The sequence below is a fragment of the Delphinapterus leucas genome, chromosome 15, assembly GCF_059928025.1.
Source record: "Delphinapterus leucas isolate spDelLeu-1000000601 "Yukka" chromosome 15, BTC_Dleu_Yukka2, whole genome shotgun sequence".
NCBI lineage: Eukaryota > Metazoa > Chordata > Mammalia > Artiodactyla > Monodontidae > Delphinapterus > Delphinapterus leucas.
Genome location: NC_143143.1, coordinates 61146176 through 61171036, shown reverse-complemented (window position 1 = coordinate 61171036; position 24861 = coordinate 61146176). Strand labels below are relative to the sequence as shown.

The following is a 24861-nucleotide window of genomic DNA, read 5'->3' as shown; positions in this document are numbered from 1 at the left end:
TTCTCTTGTTGTGGAGCACCGGCTCTGGGCGCACAGGCTTCAGTAGTTGTGGCTCTCGGGCTCTAGAGCGCAGGCTCAGTACTTGTGGTGCATGGGCTTAGTTGCTCTGCAGCATGTGGGATCTTCCTGGACCAGGGCTTGAACCCCTGTCCCCTGCATTGGGAGGCGGATTCTTAACCACTGTGCCACCAGGGAAGCCCTGTCATTGTTTCTTTAAATCTTCTCAGCTCCAACATGGGCAAAAGTATCCCGTCAGCACACACGCATTTGCACATGTGAAAAACCACGTGCCTACCTGGCCCTGTTTGTAAAGACGTGGATAAGGGATGGGTTAAAGTATGGTATGTTCACAGAATGGAATAAACAGCTACTGAAGGAATGAAGATGCCCTTTACCTCTATGTACTGACTTGGGATAACACCCAGGCTAGATTAAGGGGAAAATGCACGGAGCAGAAAGCGGGTACACTATGCTGCTGTTCGTGTAAAGAGGGGGAGAAAACATATGTGCATATTTCCGCATTTGCTTGGTTATTCACAAGGAATAGGGATGTCACAAAAAAACTAGTGGCTGAGCCTGCCTGCGGCGGGAGAACTGTGGCCGGAGGACAAGAGGTAGGGAGACTTTTCACCACATACCCTCTTGTACCTGTTGAATTCTGAACCACGTGGATGAATATATTCCTTATTCAAAAATAAATAAGATTAAGATTTTTTTTTTTTTTTTTACCAACCACACCAGACACCCAACAGTTGTTCAAGAAGACAGTGAGGAAAGATTGGTTATCTCGACTTCTAGAGAGGGGGGTCCCCTGCCTTCCCCCAGCTCCACCCCCTCCAGGGCACAGGGTGGCACCTGTGACACCTGTGTCTGTTCCAAGGTCCTGGAGAGGGGCCACCTCTGACCTCTGATGTTCCCAGGCCCCTCCCTTCTTCAGCTGGGAACATTTTTTACTTAAAAATACCTTTTATTTTAAACCCATCAATTCTCTGTCTCTCATACACACACCCACACTCATGCACAGACACGCACACATCCTCTGTCAACAACAGTCTTTGTTTTTCCAAAAGTTCTGCCTTGTCTCTGACCAGCCAGGGCTCAGGCCGGCTGCATGGGTCCTCACGGCTCTCCAGGGTGGGGTGGAGATGTCCCAGGGGGCCTGCTCATAGGGTCATGGGCCCAGGCCATTGTCCTCTGGTCCCTACACAAAGAAGGGACCTGGGTTCAGCTCCTGGGGTCTTCCCCTGTTCGCCCAGTGGTTGGCCTCTGGCCTCCTTCTCAGGGTCCTGCTTGGAACAAATGACACAGGGGTCCAGGCTCATCTCCGAGGCACTCGAACTGGGGCCACCCCCCTCACCTTCAAGCAGCTGCCCCCCAGGTCACGACGGCTACCCTGCAGGAAGAGAGAAAGAGGTATTAGGGGCTTCAGTTGGGTCATCATGAACACTGGAACTAACCTCTGTATCCAGCAATAGGGGACTTGATAAAAAAAAAAAATCAGTTAGCTGCACAATCAAGTTCTTGCAGAAGGCAGAAGAAACTCTATATGGACTAACAGGGGATGACTCTTTGTGGACTAATATCGTTTGAGGACGAAAGCAAGGACTGAGTGCATGTTCCTGTGTGCTGAGATGTCCAGAGAGAAGGGCACACGGGAAATCACTAACGGGTTTCCTCAGAGGAGAGGAATGTGATGAGGAGACAGGATGGGAGGAAGCCTTTTTTTTAACTCTATATACTTTTTTACTTTTTTCATTTCTTCCTCGTGTGATTTGTTGCTTTTAAAAAAAATCCGATATAGTTTAAATCATAGTATTTTACAATCAAGGGCAGAACACACCCCACAGTGGTTCTCCCACTGCCTGGCTGTATACCCAGTGGCCTACTCGTCAACCTCAAAAGTAGATTCTGGAATTCCGGCCTCCCTGCCTTCATTCAGGGTGTTCCCTCTGCCAGGAATATGCTCTCTGGTCCTATCCTAGGAAGATTTCTCTATTCCTGCAATTCCTAGCACTGCATGCCTTTCTGGGGCCAGGATAAAGCCCAGAAGGGGAAGATGGGGTCTCTCTTGTGTTCTCCCATCAGGCTGGGAGCTCAAGGGGGTGGTCGGGGAAAGTCTTTCACTCTGTAGTCCCAGTTCCAGCCCAGGGACTGGCGTGGAGCAGTTGCCAACCAACGCTGCTTGGATAAGGGTGTCCACTGGAAGACAAGGTAATGGTGGCTGCCCTGGAAGCCGCCTGCCCCTCACGCTGCAGGGGCAGTCTCTACCCACTGTCCTGAGGTCTGATGTGTGGGTTTCATCCTCACTGTTAGCCAGCGAGATCACAGGCCTTAGCGTACCCCCTCTGTTGCAGCCTCCAGCGTTGCATGGCTGGCTCAGAGGCACCCAGCCAGTTGGTAAAAAGGGCTGGGCTAGAAAAATCCATGTTGTCCCACAGTCTGTCCCGTTTCTAAGACACAGTGGTGTCTGAAATCCCACTGTAAATGCTCACCCCCGAGCCTGACTAGGAGATAATGGGACCGGCATTTTTCTCAGCCATCTAGAGAAACAGCTGACCATCTCGGAGCTCTGCCCGCTACCCCGCTCCACTCCTGGGCCCAGGTTGGGGCAGATCCATCCAGATGCGAGCCCAGCCTCCCTTGAGGCTCTCCGGGCCCAGGGACAGTGTGTTCATTCACAGGCAGGGCTATTTTGAGGGCTGAGGCCACAGTCCCAGCAGAGCCTGGGGCTTGGGCTTCTCAGACAAACTCTGGCAAGAGTGGCTGAGAAGGGCGGATGGGGGTGGGGGGTGTAGTGTTGAGGTTGGAGGACAGAAAACCGGCCTCCCACCTTTTCACTCTAAGTCCTCAGGGTAAGGGAGAGCCACCTCCACCCCAAGTCTGGCAGTCATTGCGAGACCTGTGTCCCCTGAGGATGCTGGGACTGTTCAGCTCCCTGAACCTCAGTTTCTTCATCTATGAAATGGGGACAAAATGATTCTACTTGCCACCCCAGGGTGCAATGAAATGCAACTGCAGCTGTGAAGGAGGCTTGTAAACTGCCAAATGCATTTAGGAGAAGCCTTGACTAGGCCCCAGCTTCTTTGTCTCTTTGTGCCTCAGCGCCAAGGGCTCTGGGAAGCACTGTAGTTAGGAGGTGGCTAGAGTGAAACAGATCTGGGCTTCAACCCCTGCTCTGCCTTGGATTACCTGTCAGACCTCAGGCAAGTGACTTCAGCTCATTGAGCCTCAGTTTCCCCATGTGTAAAGTTAGTTACTGTGAGGATTACACACGTTAACGCAGGTAAAGCCCTTAGCACAGTGTCAGGAATATAGTTAAGTGTTCAATGAATGTTCACAAGTATTAACATCAGCATCATCTGGTGATGGCACCTCCTTGCCCCACTGCCCTCTGTGCCACCTCTGCTCCTGAGCTGGTACGCCAAGTGGGGAAGGCCTTACAAGACGATCCTATCTGACCCCCACCCCCAGGTGACAAAAGGGAAAACAGGGCAGAGACAAGAACCTCCTTTCCACCTCCCCTTGCTATTTCTACCACAGAGGGCCACACCTAACCCCTCCTTAAACAGGAAAATGCTACAGGGAGCTATTTCTATGGTGACCCCAACCCCAGACCAGCCAGCTGGGAACGAGGTGGTGGCTCAGGGTGAAGGGATAGGGTCTGGGGCCTTGGAGCTCTCTGGTCACCAAAGCTGAGAAGGAAGGCTCCCACAGGCTCCCCAAGACAGCCAGTTTTCTTCTAGTCGAGTCCTCAAGTCTTTACGGGCCAGAGCCAGCCAGGATCACCCCTTTTGCTTATTCCCAGAGGAGCCTGTGTGCTTGAGAGCATGGCTTCCACAGCCAAATTTGGCTGGGTTCTAGGTCCTGTAGACAGATCCCAGGGAAGCAGCCAGACCCAGGCGAGGCCCTGTGATCTGTGGGACAGGCCTGAGACCAGCAGAGAAGCCCCCAGCCTACCTGCTGTGGGGGGCAGGCACCTGATGGACACACCCTCTCCCCAAGGGCCCTCCCACACGAACCTTTCCCACGTCCCAGTTGGGCAGGCCTGAGTTCGAATCCTGACTCCATCATGGGCCGTGTCTCTGAACCAGTGACAGCATCTCTAAGCAGTTGGGGATAACCAGAGCACCTCCTTCCCCAGCTGCTGGGGGGTTTTAATGGTAACACGTGGAGAGCACTTAGCACGAGAGATCAGTGCTCATCAAGACTGCTGACACTGATGTCACTGGCCAGTCTTCACCTTCCTTCTATGCGTTGCCACCTTCAACGTCTACCCTTTTCCTTTTCTAGGCTCTAGCTCTCACTGTGTCCTGCTCCTAGAACATCTTCCCCTACTGCCTCAACCTGCCTGCTTCCAACCCCAAGCCTCTGTCAGGAACTTAGCCACTGGGTCAGGGGCTTCCTCTGGCCCTGACAGTCCCTTTGTGCACATCAGACCACAACATCGCTGTTTTCACCTCCAGGCCCTGCCCTGGCCCAGCACTGGGAGTTCCTGACAGTGGTGGATGGGCATCCACAACCTGCTTCTCTGGGAATGTTTTCAGAGTCGACAAAAAACAGCTGTCGGGTAGTTAAGGTTTGCCGAACTGAGTGAATAGGTGAAAAGCGGTCAGGGGGTATTGCCGAGGGCCCAAAGACCAGGGCCCACAGCTGGGAGGATCAGGGACCCTGGAGAGAGTTCAAATCGGAACCGAAAAAGACTGACTTAGGGAAACTGAGGCAGCAATGGCAGGTGAGAGGCCAGAAGGGGGTGGTCTGAGGCCAGGACACAGAGGCTTCCCCAGAACAGAGTGAAGAGGGGAGCCGGGGAAGTTGTGAGAACCAAAGACTAGGGGACCCAGAGGCGTGACTCCAATCCCCCATGACTTTTTTTTTTTAATTTTTATTTTATACTGGAGCACAGTTGATTAACAATGTTGTGTCAGTTTCCGGTGTACAGCAAAGTGATTCAGTTATACCTATACATGTATCTATTCTTTTTCAAATCTTTTCCCCATTTAGGTTATTACAGAATACTGAGCAGAGTTCCCTGTGCTCCCACACTCTTTCATTCTCCAAAAGGCCCCAGGGGCCAGTCAGGGACTCTCTCAGCCTCAGTTTCCCCGGCTGTAAATAGTAGCCGCTAGAATCCGAAGCTGTCACAAGACAAGCCTCCTTATTCTAAGAAAAGCCCGGGCCACAAAGGGCAAAGGCTGAGGATGAAGCAGGCTCCTTGGGGCCCGTGCAGGAGGGCCAGCTTTCAACCAGGAGCACCCCCCCAGCAACCTCTGCTGCTACTCAGCCCCGTCCGTCCCCTACCAGCCCGGTTCTCATCCTTACTTAGGACAGACCACAGGAGCTTACCTCCAGCTCTGCCCGGCTGACTCAACAGTGCCCTTCCCCAGCACTCCATCTCTTTGGGGGCTGGGTATCCTCAAGAGACCCCCTGCTTCACACCTACTGCTCATCAGCTGGGTACCTCAGGCTCTTGACTGGGGGTGTGCACCCCCTTTTCTTCTCAGTCTCCTGCCCTTGGGTCAGTCTCAGGATACGGGACAATTATTTTACGGTAAGGGCAGCTCAGGGCAACACATACCCAGCAAAACCCAGATCCTGCATTCTGGCTTTCGAGCTGTGTAATATGGGCACCCCTCTGAGCCCCAGGTCCTCACCAGTGATAAAACGGGCAGAACTACCTGCCTGATGGGGTTCTTGTGAAGGTAAAAAGAAAACCAGGAACGCGCGCCCATACATAGGAAGAGCTCAATAAATGACAGCCTTTGTTATGATTTCCCCACACGCTCTTCCCAGCACACTCCTAGTGGGAGGGGGTGTCCTTCGATGAGCAATCTCCATCCTCTAAATCACGCCCGAGCTCTGGGCTTCCCTGCACCCCTTGTTTGGGGAACACTGTGAGCGGTTCTGTTCCACACCAAACTCTGGGCCTGGAGGGCTGCACCCCCGACGACTCCACGTCTCTTCCCCCTCTCTTCATTGGGGTCTCGGCCCCTCCTTTGCTCCGTAAGAGGCCCGTTCCCTGACCCTGCGGCCGCAGTACTGGAGCGCCGCGCGCACTCACCCCCTTGCGCTGGTTGCTGAGGCAGAAGGTGCAGATGGAACGCGGCTGGCGGCCGCCGTCGGGGGCGGCTGGGACCGCGCTCTTGGCGGTGCCCGCCGCTCGGAAGCACGGCTGCCCGTCGTCGGCCGCGTCGCCCAGCAGCAGCACGTTGGCCAGGTGCGCGATGTAGCTGGACGCCAAGCGCAGCGTCTCGATCTTGGATAGCTTGCGGTCCACCGGCTCGGTGGGGATGAGCGTGCGCAGCGCCGTGAAGGCCGTGTTCACGCTCTGCGTGCGGTCCCGCTCCCGCGCGTTGGCCGCCTGCCGCTGTCGCACCACCACCACCGGGCCCGCGCTGCTGGACGCCCGCCGCCCGCCCCCGGGGCCCGGGCCGCGCCGTGCCGCCTCCAGGCCCTCGCAGCAGCCGAACGACTGGTCGGAGGCGTCGCTCTCGCTGCGGTTCTCCTCGTCCTCGCTCAGTAGCCGCACGTCCGGGTACAGCACGTGCGCGCCGACGGGGCGCAGCAGCGCGAACGCCATGGGCGGCCGGCCGCTTCCCTTGGTGCGCAGCGTCCCAGCGTCTGCCGCGCCCCGCCGTGCGCTCCCGCGCGCTCCCACGGCTCAGCTGGCCACCGCCTTATAGCCGAGGGAGGGGCCAGTCCCGAGGCCGCCCCGGCCGGGGCGGGGGATTCCGCCCTGGCCAATGGGGAGGCGCCCGCCGCGCCCCGGCCAATGGCTACGGGCCCTTCGCCCCAGTTCCCCAGGTTGAAAGCGGCCCGCGATCTGGTGGCCCGCCCTGAAGGCTCTGGATCCCCACGGGCGAGCGGGGCAAAAGCCGGGGGTCGGGGTGGGTTGGGTGGGTGGAGTGGGCTGTGCCCAGATCCGGACTCATCTTCAGCCTAGACCGCAGGGAGGCTGCGGGCAGGTCCCTTCTCCTCTCCTGGCTTCAGTTTCCTCATTCGAAAAGAAGATTGTAGAGAAAGCAACTCGGGTTTTTCCTCCCTCAAATTCTAATACTGTGGTTCTGCAACTCTCGTGTAAGAATTAGGTAAGGGGGGGCTTTTGACTTGATAAATTCCCGGATTCCCCCCAATCCGATTCAGCCGACCCAGGATTTTTCATTATGTACAGGATGGTGGTGTCAGTGGAGAACAGTTGGAGAAACACTATAAACTTTCCAAATAAGGACTCGATGGTGTCACATCCCTGACGACAAACTTAAAAAAAAAAAAAAAAAAAGCAGAACAAAAACAAAACACACAAACGCCAGTTAACTCCATTCGTTCATTTATTCAACAAATATTTATTGGGTCCCCGCTATGCCAGGCACGGTTTTAGGTGAGAATAGAAATGTGAACAAAACAAACTCTTTGCTTTCACAGAGTTGACATTTTGGTTGAGGTCCTACCACCAAAATGGTTGTGCCAGACACAGTGCTGAGTGCTTTACTGATCTTTACTTTCCTCTGCTGAAGTTGTGGGGAAGAACCTCTGATTTACAGATAAGAGAGCTCTGGCCTTCAGGGTGAGTGAGGGCAGTGGTCCCAGCCTGTTTGGGACCCACTATCACCCCTGTCCTGTCTCCACCCCAGTAAAATACAAGTTTCTCTCCCTTACTCCCCACAATCCCATCCTGGACTGCAGCAGCCTCCCTGGCTCCAAATCCACACACTCCCCTTCCCTCTGCCTGAAATGCCAACACCACCCCCTCAAAAAACTCACACTTACGAAGAGAGGGGGTGGGGGGAAATATCTTCCCTCATCGCCTTCCTTCCTTCTGGAAACCTTAGATTGTTCAGCCTGACATCTGACATGTCCTCTTCCTCAGGGGCCCTGGAAGAATTACTGAGCTGATGGTTGTTGGGGTCCCCAGGTCGCTCATGCCCCTTTCCCAGCTCCATCCTGGGGACCGGCCAAGCCTGTGTTTGCTTGGCCTTGACAATAACTTTCTCTTTAGCCCAAATGGCAGCCCGTGCGGCAGAAGGAGCACAGGGAGTGAAGTCGGAAGGTTTCTAGGTGCGTTTTGGCTCCATCTCCCTTCTGGGCATCAGTTTTCTTGACGATGCCTCCCAGCTCTGCCATGCTGTGCATTCCTGTCTCCCAGACCCAGGCCAGAATGGGGGAGAGATGGGGAGCTGGCTGCTGGGAGAGCAGTCCCTGAAGTCTTTAGGCCCTAGGGTCTTCAGGAAGGTCTCTTCCCACACCTGGCTCTCCCCCCTTCATTTGACCGTGACCCCAGCCAGGCTGGGCTTTGGGAAGGAGGAGAAGGAGGCTGCGAGGCCCCCTCCCTGCAGGGCCAGCCCCACGCACAGCCCCAGGCCAAGCTGCTGCTTCCTGAGCCGATGAATTATTACCGGGAGATTTCCTTCCCTGTCTGCGCCTCCTCACAGGGGCTCTCGTTCCCTTCACTTTCGCTTCCCCCCCCTCCCCCTCTCTTCTGCTCTGGACCCTCAGGCGGCTTGAAATTCCTCAGTCCAGCCCCTCCCATTCCAGCACGACCTGGAGGAACCAAATAGGGCGTGAACTGGGCCCGGAAGGTGGGGAGGGGGCTTCCTTGGAAGGCGCATTCATTCATTCGCTCCTCAGGCAGGTTTTGACACAGGCGACCCTGGGAGTAAAATAAAACCATGAATGAGACTCAGGGCCTTCTGCAGCCCAGAGGGGAAGGCGAGCTGTAAACAAAGAATTCCAGGACAATGTGGTCGGTGCAAGCCAGGGCCTGGCATCAGAGAGACCCGGTTCCGGCCCAAGGTTAGCAGCCTCTTGGAGTCTCAGCTTCCTGCTCTGAAAACGGAGGGGTAATAATAGTACTTATTCCCAGAGCTGATGGTGAGTTTATGCCAGGAATGCCAGGGCCTGGCACACAGAGTGCGAAACACCCGAGAGCAGTTTGTGCTAGTGGTGCCAGGGGCTGGGGCCCGCCGCTGAGGAGCACCCTGCCTGGGAAGGGACTGAGCAGCTTGGACTCTTCTAGGACTTGTCCCTGGGAGTGGGGAGGGGGCTCCTGCCACAGTCTCAGCCCACCTGCACAAGGCTTTCAGCTCCTCTCCTCCTCTGTTCCTCACCCTGCGGCAGCCACACGGGCCTCCTTGCTATCCCTGGAGCCCACTTCTGCCCGGCACCCACTGTCCCCAGATATTCCCATAGCTAATTCCCTTATTTCCGTCCCATCTTCCCTCAAATCTCATCTCCTCAGGGAGGCCTCCCCTACCCCTCAGCACTCCTCTGGCTCTCCCTCTCCCCTTCCCCTGCTCCACTTCTTTCCAGAGTATTCATCATTACTTCCACTCATTCATTTATTCATTCATCCACAAATGTTAATTGAGTACCTACTATGCACCAGGCACGGTTCTGGGTACTGGGAATACGGTGGCAAACACACTACGTATTTATTTGTCTGCCAGCTGTCTATCTGCACCAGAAAATAAGCTTCTTGGGGCAGCGACTTTGTATCAATATTTTGCTCTTCTCACTTCCTCCTCACCACAGCCTTCTGAGGTAGGTATTGTTATTCCCATGTTACAGATGAAGAAACTGAGGTTCCGAGAGGGGAAAGTGACTCGCCAAGGTCACTCTGGGGCCAGCGGAGGAACTCGGCTCAGTCTTCCTCAGCCACACGGCCTCTCAGGCAGCCCAGAGGCGTGTGAGGGCTGAGTAGGAGTCCACCAGGTAAGAGGAGGAGGGTCTTAACCGGGTGAGAGAACAGCAGCTGGCCCCGGCCTTCCTGACCAGGGCACCCCGGCCTTCAGTCCCGCTGAAGCACTTGCAGTTCCTCCGAGGCACCAGCTTTGCCCTGTCTGTCCACCTCTTCTGGAGACCCATCCCTTCAGGTCTGACCAGACAGATGACCCTACTCCTCCACCAAAGTTCAGTGTAGCTCCTCAGGGAAGCCTGCTTTGTGGCTCCTCCCAAACCTTGGTGCAAAGTCTTGTGCTGACACACTGTGTTTTGACTTCTCTCCCTGATTCCCCACTCCATTTCCCTCCCCCCACAAGTGCACCCACTCTATTTTTTTAAAAACAATTTTTTAAGAGCAATTTTAGGTTTAAACAAAATTGAGAAGTACAGAAATTTCTCATAGACCCCTTGTCCCCACAAATGAATAGCCTCCCTGTTATCAACACCTCCCAGCAGAGTGGTACATTTGTTACAATTGATGAATCTGTTGTACATTGACACATCATTATCACACAGAGATTCACTCTTGGTGTTGTACATTCTATGGGTTTGGACAAATGTATGCTGACATATACCCATTATTATAGTAGCATACAGAATATTTTCACTGCCCTCGAATTCTGTGTTCTGCCTGTTCATCTACACCCCAATCCCTGCAACCACTGATCTTTTTATTGTCTCCATAGTTTTGCCTTTTCCAGAATGTCATAGAGTCAGAATCATACAGTATGTAGCCTTTTCAGATTGACTTCTTTCACTTAGCAATATGTATTTAGTGTTCCTCTATATCATTTCATGGCTTGAAACCTTTTTTTTTTTTCTTTAGCACTGAATAATATTACCTTGTCTAGAGGTACCACAATTTATCCATTTACCTACTGAGGGACATCTTGGCTGCCTCCAGGTTTTTGCAATTAAGAATCAGGCTGCTATAAACATCTGTGTGCAGGTTTTGGATGGATATAAATTTTCAGTTCCTTTGGGTAAATACCAAGGAGTGCAATTGCTCGATCATATGACAAGAGTATGTTTAATTTTATGAGGAACCACCAAACTGTCTTCCAAAGTGGTTGTACCATTTTGCGTTCCCACCAGCAATAGATAAGAGTTCCTGTTTCTCCACATTCTCGTCAGCATTTGGTATAGTCAGTGTTCCAGGTTGTGGCCATTCTCATAGGTGTGTAGTGATATGTCATTGTTGTTTTAATTTGCATTTCCCTGATGATGTATGATGTGGAGCATCTTTTCATATGCTTATTTGCCATCTGTATACCTTCTTTAGTGAGGTGTCTGCTAAGGTCTTTGGCCCAATTTTTAATAGGGTTATTTTCTTATGATTGAGTTTTAAGAGTTCTTTGTATATTTTGGATAACTAGTCCTTTATAAGATGGGTCTTTTGCAAATATTTTCTCCCAGTCTATGGTTTGTCTTGTCATTCTCTTGACATTGTCTTCTGCAGAGCAGAAGTTTATAATCTTAATGAAGTCTAGCTTCTCAATTATTTCTTTCATGGGTCGTGTCTTTGGTATCATATCTAAAAAGTCATTACCATACCCAATGTCATCTATGTTTTCTCCTATGTTATATTCCAAGAGTTTTATAGTTCTGTGTTTTACATTTAGGCCTAGGATCTATTCTGACTTATTTTTTGTGAAGAGTGTAAGGTCTCTGTCTAGATTCATCTTCCTGCATGTGGATGTCCAATTGTTCCAGCACCACTGGCTGAAGAGACTATCTTTGCTCCATTGTATTGCTTTTGCTCCTTTGTCAAAGATCAGTTGACTGTATTTATGTGGGTCTATTTCTGGGCTGTCTATTCTCTTCCATTGATCTATTTGTCTATTCTTTCACCAATACCACACTTTTAAAAAATATATTTATTTATTTATTTAGGCTGCTCCAGGTCTTAGTTGCGGCATGCAGGATCTTTAGTTGTGGCATGTGGACTTCTTAGTTGCGGCATGCGGACTCAGTTATGGCAATGCAGACTCTTTAGTTGCGGCATGTGGACTCTTAGTTGTGGCATGTGGACTTCTTACTTGTGGCATGCGGATTCCTAGTTGCAGCATGTGGACTCTTTAGTTGCAGCATGCAGACTCTTAGTTGCAGCACACGGACTCTATAGTTATGACACGTGGACTCTTAGTTGTGGCACGTGGACTCTTAATTGTGGCACGTGGACTCTAGTTGCGGCAGTGGACCTCTTAGTTGCGGCATGCGGACTCTTAGTTGCAGCATGTGGACTCTTGGTTGCGGCATGTGGACTCTTAGCTGTGGCATGCGGACGCTTTAGTTGCGGCATGCGGACTCTTAGTTGTGGTATGCAGACTCTTAGTTGCATCATGCATGTGGGATCTAGTTCCCCAACCAGGGATCGAACCTGGGCCCGCTGCATTGGGAGCATGGAGTCTTACCCACTGGACCACCAGGGAAGTCCCTCCCACACTGTCTTGACTACTGTAGCTTTATTGTAAGTCTTGAAGTCAGGTAGTGTCAGTCCTCTGACGTTCTCCTTTAGTATTGCATTGGATATTCTGGATTTACTCTAATATTTTTGATGTATGTCTTTGAATACGTGGGTGTCCTTATAAAATATAATGGTGCTGCTTTGTGTGAGTGGGTTATTAACTTACACAAATGGTAGTTTGCATAGATTTGTTTCTAGGTTGTTCTGTTACTTGTCACTGTGCTCTGTGTGCGGAGTCTAACTGGAGTTCGTTGCTTCTCCCTGCTGCTCAGTATGCGTGGTGTTCGTGTATCCACCATATGCCTCCTTTGTTTACTCCCTGAACAACGGACACTGTAGTTACCTCCAACTCCCACCTCCCCAAAGCTATGATAACCTGTGGTGCATGACTCCTGTGTGTGTTTCTCTGGCATATACACCCAGAAGGAGGATTCTGGAAGTGGAGAGGATACACATAGCCTAAGTGCTGTCTGACTACATTTCAAGATGGGTGCTGCAGTCCACATGTCCAGCAGGGCATGTGGGACCACTTTCCCCCACATCATCCCTGGCACTTGGAATTATCTGACTTTCTGTTTTAATCTGAATTTCTCTGAAGACAGAGAAGTGGCTTGTTTTCTATCTCACTGTGCTTGCGTTCCCAACTAGACTATGAATTCTCCAGGGCAGGGAAGTTATCCCAGAATCTTAGGCCAGATCCTGGATATTGTGGACAATAGTGAATGCTTATTGTATGAATGAATGAGTTAAAAGGCTGATACACAGCCTCCCAAACCTACTTTGTACCAAACCTTGACCTAGATGGTAGTGGTACCAGTGTTTGTGTGTAAACAAAGGGACACACAAAAGAGGACAAAAAGTCCTACACCTCAATCTACTTGGAAAAAAAGACTAATGATAGTTAGCATTTAATGCAGGCCTACTTTGTGCCAAGAGTTCATAGATATATTAATCACGATCTTAAGTCCAGTTAGGCAAAATAAAAGTGTATTTCTCTTTCACATTCAAGGCATTTGCAGGTAGGGCTGATGTGGCATTCTATAGTATATATAGCCTCTGATGATCCTTGTTTCCTGGTGTTACTCCCTTGTGTAGATACCTCCCCCCATTGAATCAGATCTGACTTGTATGGCAGAAATGACAGCATGTGACCTCTGAATCTAGGTGATAAAGGTATAGGCAGACCTCAGAGATACTGCGGGTTCCATTCCAGACCACAGTAATAAAATCAATATTGCAAAAAATTGAACCACACAAATTTTTTTGTTTCCCAGTGCATATAAAAGTCATGTTTACACTATATTGTAGTCTATTAAGTGTGGAATGGCATTAGGTCTAGAACATACCTTAGTTTAAAAATAATGCTGGGCTTCCCTGGTGGTGCAGTGGTTGAGAGTCCGCCTGCCGGTGCAGGGGACACGGGTTCGTGCCCTGGTCAGGGAGGATCCTGCATGCCGCAGAGCGGCTGGGCCCGTGAGCCATGGCTGCTGGGCCTCGCGTCCGGAGCCTGTGCTCCGTGATGGGAGAGGCCACAACAGTGAGAGGCCCGCGTACTGAAAAAAAAAATGCTTTTAGAAAAATGGCACCAATAGACTTGCTTGATGAAGGGTTGCCATAAATCTTCAATTTGTAAAAAACGCATTATCTGTGAAGTGCAATAAAGGGAAGTGCAATAAAACAAGGTCTGCCTGTATTTAGTTTCTGCCTTGTTCCCTTGAATCACGGAGATGGGAGCCACCATGCTATGAGACATTCAAGTTGTGCTGAGGAGAGACCCATATAGAGAGGAACTGAGGCCCCCAGCCTACAGCCAGCACCAACTTGGAACCTTCTGAGTGAGCTTCCTTTGATGTGGATTCTGGATTCCTGACCTGCAAGAACTGTGAAAAATAACAAAGAAAGAAATATAAAGATAATAAATAATCATTGATATTATAAGCCCCTAAGTTTAGGGTATTTTGTTATGTAACATTAACTCACTAAAGCAGATGGTGTCAGGGACCCAGGCTCTGCCTATCTTTTTGCTCTCTCATATGTGACTTCCACTCCCTAGGTTGTCTCATGGACCAGTATGGCTGCTGGAGTCATTCTGTCTGCATTCCAACTGGCGAAAAGGAGAAAAAGGCAGAGGAAGGAAGGGCACACTTCATCAGTTGAGGACACTTGTCTGGGAGTTGTAGCCTCACTTCTGCTCACATCCCATTGGCCAGACCTTGTCATTTGACCATACTTTACTGAAAAGGAGGCTAAGAAGTGTAGTCCTCATTGCTGGGTTTCTTTTAGTGTAGAAGAGTGGAAGGACAGATTCCAGAAGCAACTAGTGATGCCTGCCAGGGGTGTTATCTCTGGATATAATACAGTGTCACGTGGTTAAATTTGCAGATTCAGGAACCTGTCTGTGTTCAGCTCTGCCACTTACCATCCCTGTGATCTTGAAAAATTTACTGAATTTCTCTGTGCCTCAGTTTCCTCGTCTGTGAAACATGGGTTATAAGAGAGCCTGCCTTTAGAGGGTTATTGTGAAGATTAAATGACTCAAAATACGTAGCGTTTGTACCAGTCCTGGCACTTGGCATGTGCTGTATAAGTGTTAACTGTTACCATCATTTAATCCTTATAAGAGGTTTTCTCAGTTTGGCCTGATAGCAATTTTTCCCACTTTCATCATCCCATTGAAATTCTTAGAGAGCAAGATACCCAGGGCAGTACCCGGCACCTTATATGCGTCCAGAAATATCTGTTGAATAAACATTTAAACTGTCCTTCCATAGAGATGCCAGGTTTTGTTTTGTTCTGTTGTTCTGTTCAGGTTAATGAAAAGTGCCATTGACCCCATCCATGTGGTTCCTCTGGTGTGGAGCTGATGTCTTTGATTCTATCAAAAGAGCTCAGTCTATCTAAGGTCCCTCCAGGCCCCTTTTTTTTTGCCATGCTGAGCAGCATACGCGGGATCTTAGTTCCCCGACCAGGGATGTATTTATTTATTTATTTGGTTGTGCCAGGTCTTAGTTGTGGCAGCGGGCTCCTTAGTTGTGGCATGCGAACTCTCAGTTGTGGCATGCATGTGGGATCTAGTTCCCTGAACCTGGGCCCCCTGCACTGGGAGCACGGAGTCTTAACCACTGGACTGCCAGGGAAGTCCCCAGGCCATTATTTTTAGGAGTGAATTCTTGGGAACTCTTGTTCTGGAAGATGCCCAGAGTTCCATGATAAGAAAAAGTCTGGGAAACTGCATTTTGCATCTGCCGTCTAGAGAGGTGCAGACATTAACATATTAAACGAGAAACCCTGCACAAGTAACCTCCTTAGGTCTCATTTCAGTTTTCATTTTCTAGACTTATTTGACCACAGACTCTCCCCCACAACCCCGCCCCCCTGCCCTGCACAGACACCCAGTAGAGAACACAGTTTAGTGGACATTTCTCCAACTGTTGTCAATAACAACCACCTTGGTGTGAGGGGGTATCCCATTCTTTCTTGAGAGCTCATTGAATAGGGGTGACAGGGGAGTGAGAAGGTGGGTGCTGTACCAGGCAGAGCTGCGTTAAGAGAGGGATTCCAGGCATTTTCCCGGAGCCCCACTCTCTAGAGGACACCAAAACATCATTAGAAATGTAACATGTTGTGGGGGAAATGTGTTTCTTGGCACTTCTATCAGGGAAAGAGCAATGAAAATGGAAAGAATAATATTGAGGGATTACTATATGCCAGGCAGTCTTCTAAACACTTGTAGGCATTTTCTCATTTAATCCTCAAAGCAGCCCCGTGAACTAAGTGCTATTAATATTCCCACTTAACAGATGAGTAGAGTCAGGAACAGAGAGATTAAGTAACTTGCTTAAGGTCACACAGCTAGCGAGTGACAGGAATTCTTTGATAAATGGCTTATGTTGGGGATGAGGAGGGAAGAGCTGCACTCTAGGGTAGTTTAAACTCAGATGCTCACAAAACTCCACCCCGGGGGGAATCAGCCTGTTAACGGCAGTGTTCTGGTTTTGTGGAGTAGGGGATACAAATTTGGGGCCAAGGTGGAATTGCTCAATAATAGAGAAGAGGCGGCTGTGGCCATGGGTGTTCTCCTTCAGCTCCATCCCTCTAAAGGAATATCAGTCTGATGTTTAGAGACCATCAAGTTGAAGAAAGTACTAGATAATTTAGCCTGCCCAGGTACCCGCCTGGTTCAAGTTGGCCCTAATACCAGTGCCAGGTGACACAGAGTCAACAAGATGATGGAGAAATTCAAGACTTGCTGAATGAAGCCGCTGTTTAGTGAATCCTTTGAAAATTCAAAGAGTCCTATTAAAAATCCTCAAGGCTGAGTGTCAGGGGCAGGGACCCTATTCTCAGCTCAGCTGCTGACTGTGCCTGTGGGCACTTCTCCTCCCCTCTGCAGGCTACATGGTGCAGGGGGTGCAAGTTGGGGAGTGGGCCCCTGAGAACTCTGATGTAGACAGATCATGCTAACCCCAGCCCAGCCCAGCCATTAGGATTTCAGAGAATGAAATCAGAGACCCAGTGCTGTCCAGAGAGGCTTCCTGAGGGTGGTGGCCTGGATCAAGTTTAGGGCACCACAGCTACCTTAAATAAGGGAGTCCCATGATGAAGTTGTGTTTCAGTCTAACCTCAGTTGTCAGTAGCGATGCTGGCACAACAGGTGCATTTGTGGGTTGTCCTCCTGGACTGGCATGCAGACTCCTAACTGCTTACACAATATCTACCCCATTCCCTATCAATAGAACCTCAATTTGTCTGGGACAGCAATGGGCCTCCTTACTTATAATCTTCTTCTCAGGCTTCACTGCAGCTAGGGGTGGCCATGTGGCTCACTCTGGCCAATGAGATGAAGAGAGAAGTTCCTAGGGAGGGCCTACTTCCTCAAATGAAATGACAGAGTCTTCTGAGAAGGTTTTGTTCTCTACCCTTCACCTTCTTCCTGCCTGGAACAGAGATGCAATTCCTGGAGGTATAGCAGCCGACTTGGTACCATGAGGACAAAGGTCACATGCTAAGGATGGCAGAGTGGAAAGCCAGAGTAGCTGGGTCATTGATAATTTCCTTGAGCAGCCAGCCACACTAGTCCCTAATCTCTTGGGAAAAAAAAACAAAAACAAAAATAAACTCCTATTTGGTGAAGCCACTATATTGGGTTTCTGTTACATGCAGCTAAATGCAAGCTGTTAACAATACATCCAGGTCTCATAACGAATAATGTTCATACCATTACCATCTATGCTGCACTGTGTGCCAGGCACTGAACAACAGCTTCTCATCCATTGTCTCATTTCATCCTCACCATCCTAGAAGTGGGGGCCTGTAATCACTATCATGTTACAGAAAGGGAAATGAGGGCTCTGAGGAGTTAAGAAACTCGCCCACGATTGCCCAGCTAGGAGAGAGGGAGAGTCAAGATTTGGACCTGGGTCTCTAATTTTCATAAATCTCTGTTAATAGCTGTGGCGGTTTGAAAATCGGCTCCCCTTGAGTCTAGACAGGCTGGAGGCTCCTTTGACCAGTTGAATTTGACAGAAGTGACCCTCTGTGACTTCTGAAGTAGGGTCTTAAAGGTGACGCATTCTTCTGCCTTGTTCACTGGAGCCCTCTTTACTCAGAGTTACCATGTAACAAGTTCGAATGCCCTGAGACTGCCATGCTGTGAGGAAGCCCAGGCCACATGAAGGTGCTTCTGATCGGCTGTGCTATTCTTCCCATCCTCCCAGCCCAGGGGACAGATGTGTGAGTGAAAATGCCTTCGTATGATTCCATCCCCAGCTGTTGAATCACCCCCACCTTTGAGTCTTCCCAGTTGAAGCCTCAGACATCACAGAGCAGCAACGCATTCCCTGCTGTGCCCGTTATTATGAATCCTGGACTATAGAATCTGTGAGCGTAAGAAAATGCATGTTTTAAGACTAACTTGTAGGGTAATTTGTCCCATAGCAATGCTAATTGTCACTGCAGCTCACTGCAATGCCTCTTAAATATTATCTTCACACCTGAAAGTACCAAAATCCTGAAAATTTAATTGATTTTTTATTATTTGCTGTAATTATATTCTGTAAAGTTACCACCAACACTGAATTAGCAAATACGGGGCACAACACTCCTGGGGAAAAATAGAGGGTTAGCTTCCTGCAAGAGTCTAGTCCCGTTTTCATCAACTGATCAGTACATAACCTTGTTTTTATGTGTGTTTCTGTTTAAGGACACCTTATTTAATGTATACTGTTGATTCTTTCACATTAAAATTATGGACCACAGCATTATAACTCACACCTGAACAAAGCTCATCTAACACGCATGTTTTCTCTGTAAGACACCTCATAGCTTTCTTGAGCTTAGTAACACCAGACAGCCCTTCAGCAGTATGCTTGAGACCATTTTAAACAGAGAAATCACCAACGAAAAGCACAAAAATGTGCAAAGCGTGGCGCTAAATAGATCACAAACAGGACACTTGTTTACAGCATGGGAGTGGAAACAAGAAGGCATTGTCAGTGATCCACTTCAGCTGGGAATGTGGGTGTCGGTGACTCAAATTTTTCTTCACTCTGCACATGTCCGTGAATGACCATGAAACCACTGAAGAGTATTCATTTTGCTCCCTAAATAAATTTTAGGGAGCAGGCAAATTCACAAATACGGAATCTCCAAATAATAAGGATTGACTTATTATTTAACAAGTTTGGGGCTTGCAGTCCTGATTAATAATTGTAGAAAGTGAGGCAGTGAGCAGGTCGAGGCAAGTCCCAAGAGCCTTGCTTTTCTCATTGGTCAGATGTGGGTGATGATGCCTAACCTGTCGGTTTGTGGAGGTAAGGGGTAGTAATAATAACAACAATTATTTACTGAGGGCCCATTTTACAGATGAGGAAACCCAGACCCAGCAAGGTGAAGGGACTTTGCCCAAGGTCTTGCAAACTAGAACAGGCAAATCTGGATCTCAAACCCATTTCTGTCTGCGTCCCAAGCCCGTGTTCTTTCCCACCTTGCTCCAGACTTCTCAAGAGCCGCTGTTTACAAGACGCCTGGCATGTAGCCGATGCTTTGCTGATGATCCTAAACTGGGGTCTGGGGCCTTTGAGGCAGTTTTGCAAAGGGAGGGGGAAAGCTGAGCCCTGGGGCGGGGTGGGGGCCAGAGTAGGAGCTGTTGAAGAAGGAAGGGAGCCAGTGTGGTAGGCAGGCAGGGCAGGCAGCTAGGAGGATCTTGAATCAGACCCCGTGGTCCCCTCCCACAGAGGGTTAAAGCAGCCCAGCCTCCTTCCGGCGGAGCGGAAATCAGATTTTGAGAGCTGAGTAGGGCTCCAGAGGGATGTTTTTCTTCTCAATTTGTCTGCTGTGGCTGGCCCATAAAATCCACCGGAACTCCATGCTGGACGGAGGAATTCCTGCTGAACAGGGACGTGGAGAATGCAGGCAGTGGGGAGCCCTTATCAGGGCAGTGATCACCCCCGTCTTCAAGGCTCCACCTCTGGATCAGGTGATCTCCTCTGGAGGCCTCACAGGATTCCTTGGACGAGGGCACATACAAGGAAGAAGTGACACCTCCTCCCCCAAGTGAACTTGGGGGCTGAGAAGTAACAGCAGACAGGGAGGGATCAGGCTGTGGAAGGTCAACTGGGTGTGATCCAGATCCTCCCCTTCGATGCTGGGTGGCACTGGACTAGTCTCTGCCCGTTTCCTCTTCTGAGCACCCAGGGAGCCTGAGCAGTTGACCTCCACCTGTGGCTTCCCAGTCAGAGCTGACAGTTTGAGGTTCTTTCTATCTAGCAGGCGCCTTGCATGCATTTTCTCCCTTGAAGGCAGTGCAATTATTATCACTCCTATTTTATAATAAACGGAGGCTCAGAGAGCCGAGGTGGCCTGCCCAGTGTCACCCACTAGGAGTGGCAGTGCAAGACACAAACCCAGATCCCGTCTCTCAAGCATTCACTCTCCTGCCTCTCAATGTGAGCATCCCTAATTCTCCCTGTCCTGGGTTGCCCTCTCCTATTTCTCTTGGTTGACTCCCTCACTCTTTAAGACTCAGCTCATGCATTGCCTCCTCTAGGAAGCCTGCCTTGATTTGCCAAGCTGGGTTGGGCCTCCTCTCTGGCTGCCTACACCCCTGAGAGGTACCTGTTTTGGTCATTGGGCTGTGAGCCCTGGGTGAGCAAAATCACTTTTGTATAAACGTATTTATTTGTTTTTATTTTTGGCTGCGTTGGGTCTTCATTGCTGCACGCGGATGTTCTCTAGTAGCAGCAAGCGGGGGCTACTCTTTGTTGCAGTGCGTGGGCTTCTCATTGCGGTGGCTTCTCTTGTTGCGGAGCACAGGCTCTAGGCACGCGGGCTTCAGTAGTTGTGGCTCGTGGGCTCTAGAGCACAGGCTCAGTAGTTGTGGAGCACGGGCTTAGTTGCTCCGCGGCACATGGGATCTTCCTGGACCAGGGCTCGAACCCGTGTCCCCTGCGTTGGCAGGCGGGTTCTTAACCACTGCGCCACCAGGGAAGCCCACAAAATCACTTTTGATGTGGCTCTTCCCTGTGCTTCCGGCATCAGCCAGCACAAGAAACTTTCAATCTGCCATGAAGATGCTAAGTGCTTGTGGTGGTTTTAGAATATGGCCCCATTGAGAGGTCGCGTCCATGTCCTTTCTACTTGAGTCTGGGTGGGTTTGTGACTCCTTTAACCAATAGAGCGTGGCAGAAGTGGCTCTATGTGACTTCCGAGGCTGGGTCATGAAAGGCTATGCAGCTTCAGCTAGTTTACTGGAACACCCATTCTTGGAGCCCTGAGCTGTTGAGTAAGAAGTCTGAATGCTCTGAGACCGCCATACGATGAGGAAGCCCAGCCCGTGTGAGGAGGTCATGTGCAGGTGCTCCTGCAGGCAGTCTTAGTCTTCAAGTCGTCCCAGTCCGGTGACCTCCAGATGATTCCAGCCCTCAATTGTTAATTCATATCGATCTCTGAGTCTTCCCAGCTGACGCTCAAGATACCACACAGCAGAGACAAGCTATCCACACCATACCTGCTCTGAATTCATGAGCATCACAAAATAGTAGTTGCTTTAAGCCACTGACTTTTGGGGCGGTTTGTTCTGCAGCAGTGGTAACTGGAATAGTGCTACCATGCTGGGCAAGTCATCTTCATTTCTTGCCAGGATTATTGCAATGGTCCCCTCAAGAGCTGCCGGGTTCCTCCCTTTCCCCTCTGCCATGTGCTCTTGACACAGCAGCCAGAGAAGTCCTATAATGCACAAGTCAGATTGTGTCCCTCCTCTCCTCAAAACCTTCCCTTGGCTCCCAGCTCACTAGGAGCAAAAGCTGAATCCGTACAATGACCCACAGGCCCCATGTGATCTGTCCCCTCTCCTACCCTCTCTCTTACCACTGTGTCCTAACTCCTACGCTCTCCCCTCACTGACTTCTCTCCAGCCACACTGGCCTCTTGCTGCTTCTCATACACAAGACCCTCCACCTCAGTGTGTCCACATGCTGTGGACAGTGCTCCACTGCCTGGAACACTTCCTCCAGGTGCTGCCTGGTTCAGGTCTCTGCACAGATGTCACCTTCTCAGTGAGGCCTGCCCTGTTTAACACCATGGCCTTCCATCCCCACTCCCAAACCACTAGCCTTGCTCTCTTTTTTTATTTTGTCATGGTCCTTATAACTGCCAAACATACTATACATTTTACTTAGTGTGTTTTTTATTTATTGTCTTTTCTCCACCCCAGAATATCAACACTCTAGGGCAGGGATTACTGTTTACTTGTGAATGTATCCCCAGTGCCTAAAATAGTAGCTACCACTCAAGAGTGCTTTGCTGAGTAAATGGATGAGCTGCAGGAGGCCAGATATGGGGTTGTCCAGGTGGGGAAGCAGATGGGGCTCAGGAAGGAGCAGTAGTGGAGAGGCCAGGTTGAGTCAGTGTGGTCAGGCAGGAGGACATTCCATGGAAGTGACAGCTTGCTGCCCCTCTGGGGAGTCCTGAGGATGGGAGAGCGCAGGACAAGGCTTTGAAGATGCAAATACGGGGCGTCTCCCGGGCCTCCCTCCTTCCTGGTCTGGTGTGCCTCCGGCCCTGCCAGTAAACAGGATCTCTGGGCAACTGCCTGAGAACACTGCCCAGCGCCCCAGAGGCCTTGATTTGCTCCTTCCTGCGCTATAAATCGGGTGCCTTCCAGCTGTGACATCCTGGATGCTGCTGGGGAAGTGAGGCAGGATAGATTGGCTGCAAAGAGCTGTGCGTGGCCTCGAGCAGGGCACTGCACCTCAATTTTCTTGTCAGCAAAATGGAAATGATAGGAGGTCACTTCAGGGAGTGACCGTGAAGTCCAATGAGATGACGGCATGAAAGGCCCTGGTAGGGAATTCCTGGTGGTCCAGTGGTTAGGACTCCTCGCTTTTACTGCTGAGGGCCCGGGTTCAATCCCTGGTCAGGGAACTAAGATCCCACAAGCTGTGAGGTGTGGCCAAAAAAAAAAAAAAAGTCCCTGGTAAACAGAGGTGCTGCATGGACCCGTGGTGTGTAAGAGGCACAGGAACCAAATCCCAGCTCCACCACTGAGCTCTGTCTCTTCACCTGTGAAACAGGGTTAAGTGAGTCATTAACTTCTAGGGTTTTTGAGAGATTCAAAATGTGGAGGAAATTCTAAGTGTTCAGTAGACATACAATAGTTGTTAGCTGTTATTAATGGTAATTATTCCAATAATGATAGAGATTAGAATGTTATTGAAAAGCCATTTGAGAGCCCAGAAACCTTGGTTCACACCCCAGAGAGGACCATGGACTTGACACAGCACAACTTCAGCCACATGACTTTGTGCAGCCTAGGAGTGGGGTGTGGGGAGTTCAAATCCAAGCCTCACCACTCCCCAGCTATGGACATGTAGACATATTATTTAATTGTTCTAGGCCTCAGTTTCCTCATCTGAGAATGGAGAATAATTGTACGTGCCTCTTACAATTGCCACAAGGATTGAGTGAGTTAAAATGTGCCCAGTACCTGGCCCTGTGCCCGGCACTTAGCAAGCAGCAAGAGGACCGTATGGGACAGTGTTATTCTGTTCATTCCACCAACGGGTAAACTGAGGCTCAGCCAGGAGAGCGCACTTGGTCCAAGTTATCAGTTGTGATGTTTATTGGGGCTGAATTGGGATTCGCTTCATCACAGCATTAGAAGCCCAAACCAGTGAACTCACTGTTTGTGAGCTATCCCCTTTAATCTCTTAGGGATTTTTTCAGTTAAATGGGAGTCCATGCCAATAACGTTAGAAAAATAGATAAAGGAAAAACTCAACACTGAGAAAATCTCATCCATGAACTTCTTTCTAGAGAGCTGGGAAAACACTTAGTCCTGGTATTAAAAAGGTCTTGGGCTCCAGTTTGAGATGTACTAAGCAAGGTAATAGGGAGTCCTTGAAGATTCTTGAGCATGGGAAGAATGAACTTAAAGGATATGTATCTGGGAGTGCGTTTGGATTAATTTAAGTTACTGAGGTCTGTACATTGCTGGTGGGGTGCAAACTGGCACAAATATCTATGGAGCGTGGTTGGATTCCACAAATATCCCAGATATATTTGTAGAGCTCTTCCTTAACGACAGGTGCTGAGCAGGGCTGATGACTTGCCTCTGCCCCACACGTGATCTGGAGAGGAGACAGACAATAAACGAACACACAACTTGATATACCGCATGTTGTGGAGGAAGAAATGTTATGAAGAAACCAAAGCAGGATAAAGAGAAGAGCCTGAGTGGGAGGGGTGGTGTTTGATTTGAGGCACAGATGGAGTAAGGAGGAAACATGGAGACGTGCAGGGAGAGAGCATTTCGGGTAGAGGAAAAGTTAAGTGCAAAGGCCCTGGGATGGGAGCGTGCTTGGGTGGTTCAAATTCCTGCCAGGAGTTCGGATGGGAACATGCTTGGGTGGTTCAAATTCCTGCCAGGAGTTCGGATGGGAACATGCCTAGTGTTTTCAAAACTCTGTGGGACAGAGAAGGAGAGGGGAGAAGGAACCAGGTGAGAGAGGTCATGGGATCAGACACATAGGGCTTCAGAGTCATTGCAAGAATGTTTTACTCTGAGTAATGTGGGAGACCGTCAGAGGCTTCTGAGCAAAGGAGGAACAGAATCTCACTCAGGTTTTAAGGGGATGCTTCTGACTGCATGTGGAGAATGGACTGTGGGGGCCGGCGCAGAAGCTGGGAGCCCAGGGAGGAGGGTGACTGGTACCAGAATGGTGATGGTAGAGGTGGTGAGACGTGCTAAGATTCTGGATCTGTTATGAAGAGATGGAGCTCAGGGTTGATTGAAGGGTTGGCAATATCTGTCAAAATTGCAAGTGCACATATCCTTTGACTAGCATGTCTTCTTCTGGGACTTTTTCCTACATTCACACTTGCATATGGGGGAAGTGAACGTTAGCTGTGTGTAACAGGAGAACCGACCAGGCTGGATTCAGCCAAGTGTGGGTGGGGATGTGGAGACAGTGCTCGGGGAGTGGGTCCTGGAGCTGCCATCTGGAGAACAATCTGTCATGGTAAATATATATCTGATATATATATCAGAGTGTGTAAAAGATGGCCACCAATTCTTTGACATTGCTCCCATTGAGAGGTGATGTCTATGCACCTGCTCTCTGAATCTGTGCTGGCCCATGACTGTCTTCACCAGAAGAGATGTTGTGTCAGTTTCTAGGACC

At 49.9% G+C, this 24861-nt stretch overlaps 1 protein-coding gene across 1 annotated transcript; it reads right to left on the bottom strand.

Annotated features, from left to right (window-relative positions):
• Positions 1-587: 587 nt before the first annotated feature.
• On the bottom strand, positions 588-7122 carry TCF15 (transcription factor 15). Its single transcript, XM_022592786.2, has 2 exons — positions 6059-7122; positions 588-1393 (listed from the first exon to the last, which is right to left on the bottom strand). Exons 1-2 carry the CDS (start codon positions 6575-6577, stop codon positions 1319-1321), a joined length of 594 nt encoding a protein of 197 aa, XP_022448494.1. The 5' UTR covers positions 6578-7122; the 3' UTR covers positions 588-1318.
• Between the last annotated feature and the right edge of the window lie 17739 nt (positions 7123-24861).